This window comes from Aulonocara stuartgranti (genome assembly GCF_965226115.1).
Source record: "Aulonocara stuartgranti genome assembly, chromosome: 12".
Lineage (NCBI taxonomy): Eukaryota > Metazoa > Chordata > Actinopteri > Cichliformes > Cichlidae > Aulonocara > Aulonocara stuartgranti.
Window position 1 is genome coordinate 35,728,781 of NC_138948.1, and position 16,181 is coordinate 35,744,961.

The following is a 16,181-nucleotide window of genomic DNA, read 5'->3' on the forward strand; positions in this document are numbered from 1 at the left end:
AGCATGGTGGTGGTAGCATCATGTTATGGTGCTGTTTTGCTGCCAGTGGTTGTTACATTGCACAAAGTTGATGGAATAACTAAGAAGGAAGAATACCTTCAAATTCTTCACCTCAAAACAGCTAGAAGGTTGAAACTTAGACAGAGTTGGGTGTTCAAACAGGACCATGATCCCAAACCGAAAATAAAACTGGTTTAAAATGAATAAATCAAGCTAACGCTAAGTATTATTGACATATTTAATAATGGGCTTGGGTTTTGATTTTCCATTTAGCTCATAGACCTTATTTCTGTGGAAAACGTGGATTATGAAGTATTATTATTATTATTATTATTATTATTATTATCATTATTATTATTATTGCTGGATGGCAGCATCAGTAAGGGAATGAACCCAGTGTTATGTCTGTGCTTCAAGTCTGAAGAACAGTTTCTACATTATTTTCAGATGTAGACAAACTCTATGACTGAATATAGACAGATAAAAGAAGATCAGATGTTTGCATTTAATTAGAAAAACAGTCCACAGGGTGGCACAGCACTGTTACATGGAGGCATGGTTGAGGAAGTTGAGTAGTTTAGTACATATCACAGCACAAAACAGCATTTGCAATGCTAAAGACATTTCGCATCAACTTTATTTTTGTTTTATTGTATTCAGTACAGAGTTGATTGCTTTTTATAGTTTTTCTCTTCAAATATTTTTATTGTGAAGCACAAATAACAATCACAAATTGTCCCATAGACTGACATTGCTTCCTTTTTACAGTTTTGGCATCAAGAAAAGGGGAAAAACAAAGCGAACAACAACAACAACAACAACAACAAAAAAACAAACCCAAACTCTTTTTATAGTTTTTATCAACTACACTCTTCAAAAAACTTAAACACATTCGGTCTAAATGAGAAAAAGACATCATGCTCATATCTGTACAGTTATGGACAGGTTGATGTGTTTGGAACAAGTAGACGGGCTAGTCCATTTTGCTGAATTTTCATTGCAGTAGCTCAAAAATAGTGAATACATGAAAATGTCGGGGCATGTTCCTAATGCGATGACGGATGGTGTCCTGGGGGATCTCCATCCAGATCTGGACAAGGGGATCACTGAGCTCTTGGACAGCCTGAGCTGCAGCCTAGATCAGGCGTGGGGAACTCCAGGCCTCAAGGCTGAAGAGGACCACTTGTTCCAGAAGGTGGCAGCAGTTCACCAGCGGCAGAAAGACCTAAAGAAGAAGACACCTCTGCTCTTCCTCCTGTTGGTGCTAAAGTGACCTCTGCTGTTAATCGTAAGCCTGCCGTGAAACTATGGTTCCTCCGGTTGCAGTGTCACCTCTGATTAAGGTTTGCATTGACACACCTTTTGTTATAAAACTAGTGTTTTATAGTCAGACGGCACAAACCGCCGTCTTTTAGGCTGCTAGTTAGCTACCGAGAACACGCTAACCTGCTAACGTTTAGCAGGGGCATGCTAGCTGTCAGCTGTGTCACTAAAACTATGAATGAGCAGCTGCAGCCTGAGTTGTACTGTTGTTTGATTGTGCCGTACAGCTCAGCTTGCACTGACCGTACATGTGTGCGGGAGAACAGTGACTGTTACGGAACATCACGCTTGATTTGACTGATAGTTAATACAAGCTGCCTTCATTTAAACGCCGCAGCGCTAACTGGCTGGTAAAGTGGAGTCACCGGAAATGACTAATTCTAAAAATGTGTTGTTTTTGTATTTGTCTCTGCATCAAACAAGTTTAGCTGCTGTTCGCCTTCTACTTCAGTTGTCAGCTGTCAGAAAACTCTTGTTTTGGAGCGAAGCTGTTGCCCCCTACTGGTCATACTGTGAATGACAGGTGGATAAGGTTACTGTAGACTAGATATTTTTTTACTGGAACAGTTACTCTTTGTGCCCTGTCGTTAATGCCCTTTAAATCCTCAGTCAAATGTGGGTTTTGTACTAATGAAAGCTCATCAGGTGTAGCGGCTGGTGTTAGAAAATACAGCTTCAAAATGATAAATACTTTAATCCCACAAGGGAAGTTTGTGTTACAGCAGCAGGATAAAGAATACAAATAGTACAGTCTTTAATAAACATTGAGCAAACAACAAAGTTAAACTAAAAATGCTGCAGGCGCCTACTAAGGGCATTATTCTATGAGAATGCAAAAATGTGTATATATATACTACAGACTGACACTGTGTAAGACAATAATGAATATTGCATTCATAAATAATATATACACTATAAATCTACAAAACAAAAAGCTGTGTGACGGTATAATACACAATATCAGAATATTTCAATAAATTTGCCATAATTGAAATGTGAATCTATTAAAACAAGGTGCATTATAACTGTTAAGTATAACTGCTTAACACTTTGGTTATTGTTGAACTAAAGTGTAAACTTAACCCTTCAGGAGCTGCACCATGCTGTCATATAATAAAACTGAAAAATATTTTCTGTCTTGGATCAAGCTTTTTAACCAGCTGCTTACAGCCTTGTTTTTCCACCATGTGATCACATCAGTCACTTCCATCCACGTTTGCCCTTCCTGTCATATGGAGGTGCAGTCAGCGAGTTCCCCAGCGATGCTCAGTGGAGTCATTTTACATTTGGGTCACACAACACCAGCTGCTAGTATCTCCCTCTTTATGGCAAGGTTTTACTCGGTGGTGTGTTTTTTGCCTCAAGTGGTGAAACACCTTTTGTTGTTTCCACTTTTACTGGGAACATTTTTCCTCCTGTGTTTTGTTGGAGGGTTTTTGAAGTAGCTCGCTTTTTAGGTACCAAATGGTCATCAGAGGCTGATGGATGGCTCTCACTGTCAGACATAAATCATTTATCATTTACAATTGTATCGTGTTTTTTCTTTTGCGGCTGAGCCGGCTCATTGTGGAGTTTTTGACACTAACATGTACACATTTTCTATTGCAGACAGCCAGGTACTCAGCTTTGATTGCTGGGATCATATATGGCAAAAGGAGATATGGTAAGTTGTTACTAGAACTGTCCTTTACTGCAGCTGTGTAGTGTAATGAGGTCAAACACTTCCATTCATTGGGCAGAGCTTCTTATATACTACGTGCTGTGTAAGACAATAGTTGTATCTCATAAATCAGGAAACTGCGTGTCTTTTTCTTCCACCTCAGCTTAATAAATGTTCTGATTTGCTCAGATCACCTGAAGCCTATTGCAGCGGAAGAGAGGAGGATTGAGGAGGAGGAGAAGAAGGTCCGTGAAGAGCAGGAGCGCATCGCCAAGCAGCTAGCAGAAGGTACCTTGTTCACGCAGACATACTGTACAGCTCACATGTGGACGTCTCAATCACGACTGCATTGTCAAATCTCATATTTTGCTCTCGTCCTCACAGCAAATGAAGACAGCATTCTGAAGTAAAGCGTTGGAGTGCTGTTCCAGGATGTCCACGTCCATGTGCAATTTCCAACCTCTTCCACTCTTTCTGGAGTAGCTATGGCAAAATGGGGTCACTGCCACTCAAAAACACTCCTATTTTGTGGACATGTTCACCGTTACCTTTGATAATACAGCAGCCCTTTGGTTTTCCAGATATTGTGATTTAATGTTAGTCATGGATTATTGAGTAAAGCTTTTGAACTCTTAATGCCATATATGCACTGTGGTCTTTGTTCTCCTTCAGTCAACTGAATTCCCGATTGCTTCTGCATTAACACTTTTTCATATTAAGTGTAGAAATATATCATTATTTACAGTTACCTTTTTTTTTTTGTTTTACTGCCAACAACTTTTTGGATCACTGGTTTCCATTTACAACATCGACTTAAAATTTGCACAGTTGTCTGGGAACCATTTATGAAGGGGTGCTGGTTAGTTTAGTAAACCTCTCATTTCTTCTTCAGAAATGCTGATGAAACACGGAGTGCATTGATTTATTTTTTTCCTCCACTTTCGTGCACCTCCGTAATGCTGCTCTGTGTAAGTTGATGATGAAAGCACTGTTCCCTCCAACCTCACTCCAAGAGCACAGGTTGTCAATACCCAATTTATACAAATCCTGTTCAATCCAAGGAGCTTTTGAGGTATTATGTCCACTTTCTCCAGCCTTCACTTTAAGCTTTTCAATAAAGACATAAGAAGTATAACTCTGTGTGCGTGTGAACCACATTTCTTTAAAATAATTTAACAGGTGGTCACACGTCTGCCTGAGAACTAACTGGCAACATGGCTGAGGTGATCTGTAGTTTTTGTTACAGTGGAATGACTTATCCTCTTAAATCCTTTTGCCAGGCATTCACAATCTTTTCTTTGAAAGCCTGAAAGAGCCTTTTAGATGTTGGCACGGTGACATGCCACCAGGCCCTTGACGTCAGTTTTAAATAAGACAGCCTGGAACACTTTATTATAAGTTTATAGATTTAAAGGTAAAAATTTACTTATTTTGTGGCTGATCTTTAATTTAGATTTACTTATTTAAATGCATAAATATGACTCCAAAGTTTGAGTCATATGCTCTTTATTTGAGATTCACATGTCTGTCACTCTGCTCAGTCCTGCTGTATTTCTGAACCTGTGGAAAAGTTCATACTTATTGTCTAAACTTCCCATTTAATTAAGATTACAGTTCATGTGGAAATTCATTTTCACTTTTAGTGTGACCCACATTGGTTGGGTGTTAAAACAATTTTAACAACCTCTTACTTTTGGTTTAATTGCATCGCCTAAAAATAATTTCTATTGTTTCCAAAGTCCAGAGTTATGTCATTAATTATTTTCACTAATGCACAAAAAGATAGTTTTGTAAAATGAAATTTTAATTGGGAGAAAAGTGAATGGCTAGTTGAGTATCAAAAGAGTTACTGCAGCCTATGATTAAATAAGACGGATGCATATATTTCTACACTCAGCTGCTTGTTATACAACTTGAACCAGTCATCAACCTGACATGGCTCTGGTCCAGATCTGATCAACCTGAGCTCCCTTCCAGTTAAGCAAGTGCGCGTCTGTAACAGGATCATTTAAACCTGTCGTTTGTTTTCAGATTAGAGATGCAGAGTTAACACTGCTGACACGTGACTGGTCACATCAGTGTCGAAGATTTGACTGCATTTAAAAAGGTGAGGACGTTGGGCACAAAGGTCTTATGTAATATCTTCAGGACAGGTTATTGTTAGAACGACAACAATGACAGGGCTGCCAGAAAAATGCAGCCGGATTTACCGACACACTACTCGTCTTAAATTGGCTTCCTTACCTTACAAAAATATCTCCCAAGAGCTGTTAGAGGGATTACAGTGATCTGGTTACGTTTGGATTCTGGGACACAAAAACTGAAAAAACAAAACAAAACCAGTTGCTCGACATTTGACTCCAAAATTTGTAAAATCAAAAGAAGAGCTTTTCTTTATCCTTTTTTCTTCTAAATAAACCATGTAGACGATATATAATATCGTAAAGTGAGCGCTTTTGGAATATAACTTCACCTTGATACCTGTAAAACAGAAGCTTGTGCATTTTTAGACCTCTGCACATGCAGGATGCATAAGTGGTGTAAACTTTCTATAATGCAGCTCAGCTGTTTCCTGTGTGACACATTGCAGGGCGAAGCTGAAGAAGAGACAGATTACTTAACCAAGTAAGTGGCAGCAGCCGGGAACACCTGAGCCTGTGCTGACCTAACATGACCCAACATCCAGTACATATATATAATTTTTTTCTTTTTTTGCAGTTTTACCAGTTGTACATTTGTACTGTTTGTTGAAGGTGGAAAACAGATTTTTGATTTCTTTCCACTGGTTGTTAAAGTTTAAGAACTCACAAAATACATAATTTTAGGTTAAAACATCCTGAATAAAACAGAACAGGCAAAAAGGCTAAAGAGACGGAGCAGTAATGCCTAATCTACAAATAGACTTGGCAGAACAAAACACTAAGTTAATTAGTGCAGTGATTTGTTTTATCGTGTTAAATTAATATTAATAATGATAACAGAAAGCATTAATGCTCTTGGAAAAACTGTCCCTGTTCAGGGTTTTGGGAATATCTTGAACACATTTAAAGGAAACACAGATGCAGTAGAAAGACAGAATCTCTCTTGAACCCTGCATCTTTCTCAGGCTGGGTAAATCTGTACACTTTATACATTTTCATGTATCCTCAGGGCTAAAAATACATTTGCCTGCTCATGTAAACACCTTTGCTGTGCATACGTGACCTGCGGCTCAGCCAGCCTTATCCTGCCGGGCATCTGTTAAGTTGTATTCCATTATGTAGCCCTGCACTGAATTACATAAAGCCTGCTGAATCTGGGGGTTCATCAGCTTACGCCGGCGGATTTTGTTAACTGGATAAGCCGTAGATTTAAAATCTGAAAATAAGCAGCGAGCCTGTCTGTGCGTCGGGTATAAAAGGCTCACACAGCGTCTTCTCACCACAGTTCACTGCAACAACTCTGCACTGAAAACGTCTTGTGGCTTCTTCATTCCCTACTTCAGGTAAGGAGATGCTTCTTTTAAGGGACTTGCTCAAATTTTTACAAATAAATATGGAGCTCAAAGAACAACCCTTTCTTGTTCTTAAACCATTTATGAGGATTTTAGTGTCAAAATGATTTAGGAATGCTGACTTTACACCTTTATATAAACAAATCATAATACAGTGTTAATTTGGGTTTTGCGTTAGGATGAATTTTCAAATCTTTGCTCTGGTGATGATGCTTCTGGCCTGTGTGGAGCACAGCCTGGCCTCCTGTGTGGTGGACAGCTTCACAGTCAAACAGGACTTTGACCCCAAAAGAGTGAGTACGCAAATGTGTCTTTTAAGGATACTTCTTAACCCTTTCATTACGAGATCAAAAATTGAAATATATTCTAAGACTTTTTCTGTGTATTTTTGAACTTTCTGTAATCTGAATTAGCTTGACTGTATTTATAGTAACACTGGTGTATAATAAGTAGTTGAAAAAATAACCAAAACAGGAACAAAATGATCAATGTGGCTCATGTATAAACCAGAACATCATCGGCATACAATCACACATATGAACTTATGAACTATGTGCTACTTACTGTGATATTCACACATTTCAGTGTGTATATCCATACTATAGACGTGCCAATCAAAATAAAGCTCATCTTTGCCCTTTCTTCCCTATAACAGTACGCAGGGAAGTGGTACGCTCTGCAGAAGAAAGATCCTGAGGGTTTGTTCCTGCAGGACAACATCTCTGCTGAGTACACGGTTGGCGATGATGGCTCCATGGTGGCCTCCTCCAGAGGCAGAGTCACTCTCTTTGGGTGGGTATTTGCAACATACTTGGTAGCAGCTTCAATGTGAGGTCATGAATACGCTTGCATTTGCTGCATATTTCCTCTCCTCTGTATTCAGGTTCTGGGTTGTCTGTGCTGACATGGCTGCTCAGTACACAGTCCCTGACCCTGGCAGCCCTGGTAAAATGTTTATGGACTACCAGGGCCTGGCCAGTTACCTGTCCAGTGGCGGTAAGCCTGCTCATCATGTTCTCTTTGTCACTCTGTCTTTCCTTCGTGGAGCTGGGACTAATTTCTCATTCCTGACTTCTAGGTGACAACTACTGGGTCATTGATACAGACTATGACAACTACGCCATCACCTATGCCTGCCGCACCCTGAAGGATGACGGAACCTGCGAGGATGGCTATGCTCTAGTCTTCTCCCGCAACCCCCGTGGCCTCCCCCCTGCCATCCAGAGAGTGGTCCGCCAGAAGCAGGAGGAAATCTGCATGGCCGGACAGTTCCAGCCTGTGCTGCAGTCCGGTATGTAAAACAAGGACTTGTGTTGAGGATTGTTTAGCTTAAGCTCTGATGCAGAGAAAGAATTTTAAGACTTAATCTGACACTTGTTCCTCCTCTCTGTTTTCAACAGGAGCTTGCTAAACAAATGCTCATCTGGGGCATGTTGAGCAACCCTACATTAAAGTGGATCCAAGAGAATAAGCCTGTCACATTCCAACTATGTGACCAACATCAGATAAATCCAATCCAATCCATAACCCTGTGAAAACTTTAAACCTGCCACGACAAAAATACAATTTAAATCCACTGGAAACTATTAGCGATGGAGTGGATATCATCAAATAACCAGCTGTATCAAACTGTCACACTGGTGGGTAACATCTGCACTGTGCCATTCTGCATCGGTGACAATAAATTTTGTAAAGAAACTTGTGGTGGCTTTTTATTTCCCTTAACTGCACTTCATATCTACTGTTCACTTATTTATCCAATCCCGTTTATTCACTCTTTTGAAGTGATTCGCTTGAAAAATTAGAAACCCAAATTTTTGAAGTCACAGAGGATGTTTCCTCCAAGGCAGAGGAGAAAGAAAGAAAAGGATGTGTTTAAAGAAAAGTCCTAAAACTTGTGCTTATCTCATCTGAGCCTTAATCAAATCAGCAAAGATGTACAGGAAAGAGTTTCAAACACCAACCAGGCAGAAATAGAACAACATTGTGGTCCCACGACTTCCCCCTGCACTTCAGATGTAGCAACACCCTCAGACAGAAACTGGTTCATCTCAATGCACTCCCAAACACAAGCTGAATAACACAATGTATGTTGTGCGGCGCGGTGAGTAGTGCTCGGACTCTAAATAGGAGAAACCAAACAGCCACCGTAGAAGAGCCACCTCAACATGACAACATCTGCACCTGAACGATAAAGGTCACTCTTTCAAGGATGCAAATGTCCACACCTTGGACCGAGAATACAGATGTTTTCAAAGAGCAGTAAAGGAGACGATCTGTGTCCACCATCTTTGACCAGACACCGGATATTAGAAACCAACAATGCAGTCTAGAGATCCCTTCCCAAGCGTCTCAAACCTCACTTACACCTTGCCTCAGGTGACCTCAACATGATGGGGTGGGGCGAGGATTCAGTGATTTCATACCTTGACTCACATGATTACAGCTGACCACATACAATGCTTTATTAAATACAAAATCCACCAATCCAAAAATTTACATTATATAAAACAATAACAAAACATAACATAACAGCCAGCAGACCAGATCTCGGACTAATGCTCCTCTGAATATCTCTCTGGCAGCGAGTACTCGCCGGGCCTTCCCCAGTAGTCCACAGCTCGAACTCTGTACAGACCACTAACCTCCTGGTCCACTACAGAACACAACAGAGAGCATGATATTATTTCTCTGTACAGTCAGACTCTAAAGGTCTCAGATTTAGAAGAATTTAGTGTGAATTCTTACCTGGTGAATAAACATAAGAAGTAAAAATAGTGTTCTGGGTGCTGATTTTGCCGAATGCCTTGCCGCCTGTGGATAATTCCACTTCATATGTTTTGATGCATCTGCGAAGCATAACATAATAAAAGTGGTGTTAGCCTTACTAACGTTGTCCAACCTTTAAAGGATAAAGATGCATATAATACATTTTAAAGCAGAGTGAAATGAAATGTTTTGGATGAGAAACACCTACTTTGAATTGACACAGTGGTCAGACCAGATAATAAGGACTTGACCTTTAGTGATCCTAATGAAGCGTAACCCGTTGACCTGAAGAAGGTCAAATATAACGCAGTGTAAAAATATAAATCTGTGATTAATTTTATAGACAACAGAGCATTTAAAAACATACATTTATTACAAATTTAGCAAATAGACCTACTCATAAAAACTCGCCTTGGCTCTACAGACTTCTTTCTAGCTTAAAATTAAAAATATAATCAATTAAAATATTTTAAAGCAGCTTCAGCCTTCTTACTATTTTCTAATATTGTCTTTCAGACTCATTTATGACACGAGTGTAATATGAGATATTTTATCTATACAACATTGTGTTGTGTTGGTACTAACCTGGTCTGGCACAGCTTTCGGCCGGGCACAGACGTGGATGAGGAGGACGGAGGGCACCGGCAATTTGGCTTTCAGAATCAGACTGTCTCCTGCAGGAACGTCCAAGGGTCCGTCAGTGTGGGGGCCCTGAGACAATGACACATCAGGTCAACGCGTGTCTCAGTGCACTTGAGAGAGCAGGAAAAGGTCAAAGTGATCTGTCAAATCAGTTCAAGTCTTAAAGACTCACATAAAAATAATCCCACAGGCATCAACTAGATAACAAAAAATGATGAGAGTTCATACTGGGAGGAAATCCATGCTTTCACAGTGTGGTGTGCAGAAAACTTCATCAAAAATAAAAAAAATAAAGGCAGAGAAGCCTGTTTAACTCGGTGGAATGAGGGAATCATTGCACGGCGTAAAGTGTGCCACAGCCTTCGAGGCTCTTTCATGCCTGTCACGTGTGCTCACTGACAACCTGCTCTCTTCTGTAAAGAGAAAAAGGCACCAGTAGCTGTTCTGCTGATCTCTCGGGAACACCAATCAAGCCGCACGGTGCTGGGCTGTGACCATAGATGCCGCTAAAGAATATCAGGACCACATGCAATCCTGATGAAGTCCGATTTTGGCAGTATGCTCAGAAATGGACATTAACAACTCGCTCAAGGTAATTTTTTTAACTGACATGTGGTGATGATCAAGTCTTCCCCTAATTTTCTCTGAGTAGTGTATCAAACAGGATAGATAACTTTTAGCTTTCGTGTTTTGCTGTACACTGAAAAACATACAATTATAATTGCAGAAAACTAGAATATATACTGTCCAGCTGTCCTGTTTACCTCCACACTCCTGAGGCGTCTGAGCTGCTCTGCTGTGGGGTAGTCAGGGCTCCCCGTGTTCTGCCACAGCTCGTAAGGGTTGGTTACATTATTGTCCAAGTAATATGTGACATACATTAGACCTGGATAACAAACAGATAGCAAAGAGGAGTAAAATTAACCAAACAGTCTTACAGAAATCATCACAGATAAACAGAAACACTCCAAATCCCTTGACAGTGTTACCGTTTTGTGCAGGCAGTCCTTTCAGTGAGACAGTGACATCGTCGGTGATGGTAGAGGTGCTGTTGTCCTCACTGTTGTACACCAACACTGCTGCCTGCCAGCTGTCTGAGCCACCGGGCATTACGGGTTTGTGGCTACTGGCGAGAACTCCCAGTGTGCCGTTGTGGCCTCCTGATGAGTTCACAACCTGAGCCAGAAGCTGGGTCTCTCCTAAAATTTGAATCACAGGGACACATACGAATTAAATCATGTTTAAACGATTCATCCCCTTTTCCCCCCGAGGGAACATGTGTTCTAGGGTAAAGATGTCACCTAGCAAAGCCAGCAGGGCCATGACTGTGAGGACGGGCTTCCTGATGAGTTGAACATGAGGCGGCTGAGTGTTGTTGACCTGGAAGCGGGCGGTCAATGTGCGCTGGGTGAAGGGGTGTGGGTGGTAGCTGAGGAAGGCATTGTCGTTGCTCAGCAGGGTGTAGTTGATGGTGCTGTTTGGGTTTGCCATCAACATATCCTGGTGCTGGTTTATAACCTTTTGAAGGTGGACAGCAGAGGATTTGATCAGGGTGATTTAACTGGCAGAGAGAAGCTCCTCGTAACACACCGACAACAAATTAGTTCTTTTATCCCATACCCACATTTAGACTGGTCTGATGAATACATTTTATGAAGTTGTCGGGGTCATTTCTATGGGAAGAAGATCATACACAAAATATGGGGGCATTTGCTAATCTCTCCATTACCGATTAAAGTTTGATGTCCGGCAATTTAGAGCTGCCGTGCTCACATCAGCTATTTGGTGCGGTCCTTTTCAGGTTTAAATGAAAGATATTGTTCTAGACTGGACACTTCTAACAAACATAAATTCCCACGTGAAATATTTTTTTCCACCCATGCTGTTCGTTTAAATGTCTTCGCCTCACCTTTACCACCATTGCAGCATAGGTCACATCAGCCCTCCACTCCTGAGGCCTGGACCACCCTACCAGAGGATCAGCCTCGTCATTGTAAACAGGCAAGCTGCGAAACTTAGGGAAACGCTCTTGGATCTCTCCTACAGTCTTGATCTCCTGCTGGAGGATGGGGAAGGAGTAGCCTCCTCCCTGTAAGATCGAAAACAGGAAGTCAGCCTGGAATTAAGCAAGTTTGTGTAGTAATAACTATAGTTTTTCCTAAAACAGCTGAGTCTATGAACATAATGATAATTATATTTCTCTGGCAACTATAAGCAACTATAAGCACTGCTTTCATTTTCTATTTGCTAAGAAAAGAAAACACCTTTTTGTGCAGGGCTATATAGTCCAGTCTGACCCCAGTCTCTCCAGTGAAGTAGTTGGTGCCGTTGTAGCAGTGCTGCAGCATGGCCCAGCAGTACGGGGAGTGTGGATGGGGGTGACAAGAGTCTCCTGGACCTCCAAACCTCAGGAGTGTACTGGCAGCACGCAGACCCTCAGAACAGGCGTCATAGTAGTTTAGAAACCCTTGAGAAAAAAATGATAATCCACAGCACAGCACTGTCATACTGTCTGGCGAGAACATTTGAATTTCCACAAATTTATAAAAGAAGCTCCAGAAGAATTGGTTTAGTGCTTTTAGGCATAACTTCATATAATGTGTGTGCCCGTTTACATTCACATAACACTATTATAAACACAAGCTCCAGATCTATAAGAGAAAATAAGTAGGGGGGTGGGGGGGGGACCCCCAGACTTACCTTTCATCAATGGTAACAGTTTACAAACACAAACACACACACACACACACACACACACACAAGCCATGCACAATGTCTCACAGGTTTACCTTGAATTGAGACAGTAACATTATCAAAGTCATGGTTGTTGGGCTCATTCCATGTTTCAAAGTTCCATCGAGAAACACTTCCCAGGCCATATTTGTCTGAAATTTACAACAAGCAACGACAGTCATCACAAAACACATGAGCAGGGTGACACAGTGCAGATTAAGCCATTTAGTTTCAGCTAAATCACATGTTTACATGCCCGCCACAGTACATTTTCTGATTGATTTCTGAATACTTCAATTGGGACCATTTTAGTCAAAAAAATGACTGTTATTCATTATTTTAATGCATAGTAATTTGTTATGGCTCTCCTATTGGACTTCACTGTTCTTCACTGTCGTCCTTTTTAATATTCTTATTGATTATGCAAAAAAAGTACGAAACAAAAAACTAAACTAACGATGTCTGCTTCAACTCACTCACCAATGTACCTCTTGGCTATGAGATAAACCAGATTTCTCCACTCGACCACTTGTGATTTATCCTCAAAATCAGTGAAGTAATTAGAGACACTTCCCATCAGTTCAAATCCTGCAACAGAGAACAGGAAAATCCAATTACGTTTTCTGATATACAAATTTCTGATGTTTAGCTAACAAATTAACTAAATGGTAAATGGACGTACATAGCACTTTTCTACCCTCCTGGAGCACCTAAAGCACTTTATACAACATGCCACATTCACCCATTCATACAAGCACTTTCTTCGGTGCTTCCTAACCTCCTAGAACCTGGCGTCCACATATGTGGACATCACATTTTGGGTTGTCTAGACCAAAATACACAACTTTGCAATACAAGGAACTGATAACCACGTACGAGGACACCATACTGCCACTCTTCTATCAAAATTTAAAACAAATGTCCTCATATGTGGATCTAATTTTTCTCAGAAACAAAAATCAGTTAAAAAAAATCATCAGGTAATTCTTTGTTTTTACATTAATCAGGTCCCAATCAGCCCAAATAGCAAACAGAAGTTAAAAATGCATGTTTGGGTCTTAGGAGGTTAAGCTAACATTCACATAAATTCATACTCCAATGAATGCATCGGAGAGCACCTTGGGGTTAGTATCTTGCCCAAGGATATTTAGCCTGCAGACAAGGGCAGCCAGGGATCAAACCACTAACCTTCCAATCAGTAGATGACCTGCTCTATCTCCTGAGCTACAGCCACCCCAAGCAGGCTAGGCTAGGCAAGGCTTTAGATTTTGTTGCAAGAGAATGTTTTTCTGTCATCTGACCTACTTCAAAATTGGCTGAGGTATTACTCGAGTAATAATAATAATGGACTGCATACAGCGCTTTTCGAGATCCTCAAAGCGCTTTACACTATTCATTCACTCTCACATTCACACACTGGTGGAGGCAGCTACAGTTGTAGCCACAGCCGCCCTGGGGCAGACTGACAGAAGAGAGTCATATTGCACCATCTGGCCATCACCAGTAGGTGGTAGGTGAAGTGTCTTGCCCAAGGACACAACGACCAAGACAGACAGAGCTGGGGATCGAACCGGCAACCTTCTGGTTACAAGATGAGCTTCCCAACCCCCTGAACCACGGTCGCCCGCGCAGGGTCAACTTTTGTGGTAGTCGTGACCACAGAAATTATGTTTTACTCTTCCATGAACTCATAACGAACAATAAAAAGGTATGAAAACAGATGACAAATGTACATCAGGAATAAATATAACAGGACTGTAGTACAGTACCTGGTTGAAGGCCATTCATCCATAATAGCTCTATCAGCCGGTCCAGTCTAGTGAAGTTATATTGAGGTTTTCCTCCAATATCTCTAAAATTAAAAAAAAGTTAGATGAGACCACTCTTAGTACTACTGTAAGTTATAACCTACAAAAACAACATTCAAAAAGCTTGTCTTCGATCGCGAGCGTGTTATAGCAAACATGACCCACCACATGTCATGCTACTTGCTACCTACTTGCTTGTTCATTTACTTCACTTACTGTGCAGTCACCAGCTCCAGCATCCAGTGTATCCTGACCTGCTGGATCCCTCCATGAGGAACAGAGCCCACATAGGCCAAATTCAGCTGCTGGTCAATGCTCAGGTCATACTCGTGGGCCTGCGTGTGAGGGAGTGGGGGGCTGGACACAAAACACAGACAAACATTTAGCTTTGTGCTATATCTACACACACTCACTGGGCATTTTATTAGGTACACCAGATTGGACCCCCTTTTTCCCTGAACTCACTTAGTTCTTCATGACACAGATTCAACAATGTACTGGAAACCATCTTCAGAGACTTTGGTCTGTAGTGACATGACTGGCATAACATAGCTGCTGCAGATTTGTCAGTGGGCTGGTGAATATGGAGGCTATTTGAGTACAGTGAATTTTCAAGACACCAGTTTGGGATGATTTGAGCTTTGTGGCACTGTGTGTGATGCTGGTGCTGACAGATGTGATCAAAAAAGGATGAACATCGCCAGCAACAATACTCAGGTAGGCTGTGTCGTTCAAATGATTCTTAACGTTTAGTAAGGGACCCAAAGCATGCCAAGAAAATATCTCCCACACCATGGCACCACCAGCAGCAGGCAGGGCCCTCATGTTGTTCATGCCAACCCTGAATGAGTGGCAGATACTGACACTCATCAGAGCATGCATCATTAATGTGTTCTTAGTTGTCAGAAATTTGGTCTGCTGCTGTAGCCCATCCACTTCCGGGTTTGATGTCTTGTGTGCTCAGAGATGCTCTTCTGCATACCTTGGCAGTGAGTTACTCCATAGTCTACCTTTCTCCCTTTACGCTCAGAGAAAGTCCTACGTGTTCCTAGTAAGTGCATCGTTTTTTAAATACTTCCTCTGAAGTATTCTGCTACAGTGAATATAAAAATAATTCCACAGTCAGTGTCCCGTTTCAGTGAATCTCTGCTTTCTGGCTGACACTTACTGCTCGGCGCTCACACGGGAAAAGTTAAAACTGGACCTACCAGAAACCAGTGCTTCTCCAGAAGTGTTTAAGATCTCCTGTCGGCCTTTGCACGTCAGCTGTGATAACATAGGAAGCGCTTGAAGTTTCGGAAATGCAAAGGAGCAAAGCTAGAAATGTAAACGTTTTCCACACCATCATATTTGCGACCCGCTAGCTTAAACGGCTACAATAAAAAACAAAAAACAAACACGGTGTGTTATAAAGAGAGTGGGGAAGTGTGACTTAAACGTCGTCTGTGAGTAAATAGGAGAAAAAGCTCTGCCATAGCTCAACTAGACACACTTAAGACACCAACAAGTGTTTCTAACAAACTAGCAAAGTGCGACTGCAGTCATGTGAACACAACAACGTAGATTACATGCGACAGTGTTGTAGTCTTTTAGGGAAGTGAGCGGTGCATCAGTTGCATGGACACAAAACCACTGCACATTCAATTAAACACAACATTCTGCAGAGTATCAATGATGTAGCTTCTTATTATATTATCGATTATTATATTATCGAGGCAGAAGATGGAGAACCAGCTTCAGCAAAACAACGTTG

At 41.2% G+C, this 16,181-nt stretch overlaps 3 protein-coding genes across 3 annotated transcripts; 2 read left to right on the forward strand and 1 right to left on the reverse strand.

Annotated features, from left to right (window-relative positions):
• The first annotated feature begins 1,194 nt into the window (after window positions 1-1,194).
• On the forward strand, window positions 1,195-4,118 carry atp5meb (ATP synthase membrane subunit eb). The gene is made up of 4 exons (XM_082555457.1): window positions 1,195-1,343; window positions 2,932-2,986; window positions 3,173-3,271; window positions 3,368-4,118. Exons 1-4 carry the CDS (start codon window positions 1,308-1,310, stop codon window positions 3,391-3,393), a joined length of 216 nt encoding a protein of 71 aa, XP_082411583.1. The 5' UTR covers window positions 1,195-1,307; the 3' UTR covers window positions 3,394-4,118.
• Window positions 4,119-6,359: 2,241 nt separating this feature from the next.
• Window positions 6,360-8,174, forward strand: LOC309719378 (purpurin-like). The gene is made up of 6 exons (XM_082555456.1): window positions 6,360-6,467; window positions 6,655-6,769; window positions 7,132-7,268; window positions 7,360-7,472; window positions 7,555-7,767; window positions 7,877-8,174. The coding sequence occupies exons 2-6, from the start codon at window positions 6,656-6,658 to the stop codon at window positions 7,885-7,887; spliced, it is 588 nt and encodes a 195-aa protein (XP_082411582.1). The 5' UTR covers window positions 6,360-6,467; window position 6,655; the 3' UTR covers window positions 7,888-8,174.
• Window positions 8,175-8,916: 742 nt separating this feature from the next.
• idua (alpha-L-iduronidase) lies at window positions 8,917-16,082 on the reverse strand. The gene is made up of 14 exons (XM_082555972.1): window positions 15,637-16,082; window positions 14,645-14,785; window positions 14,390-14,472; window positions 13,101-13,208; window positions 12,677-12,772; window positions 12,152-12,354; window positions 11,797-11,976; window positions 11,189-11,405; window positions 10,877-11,086; window positions 10,652-10,773; window positions 9,831-9,956; window positions 9,454-9,530; window positions 9,225-9,325; window positions 8,917-9,132 (listed from the first exon to the last, which is right to left on the reverse strand). The coding sequence occupies exons 1-14, from the start codon at window positions 15,774-15,776 to the stop codon at window positions 9,032-9,034; spliced, it is 1,905 nt and encodes a 634-aa protein (XP_082412098.1). The 5' UTR covers window positions 15,777-16,082; the 3' UTR covers window positions 8,917-9,031.
• Between the last annotated feature and the right edge of the window lie 99 nt (window positions 16,083-16,181).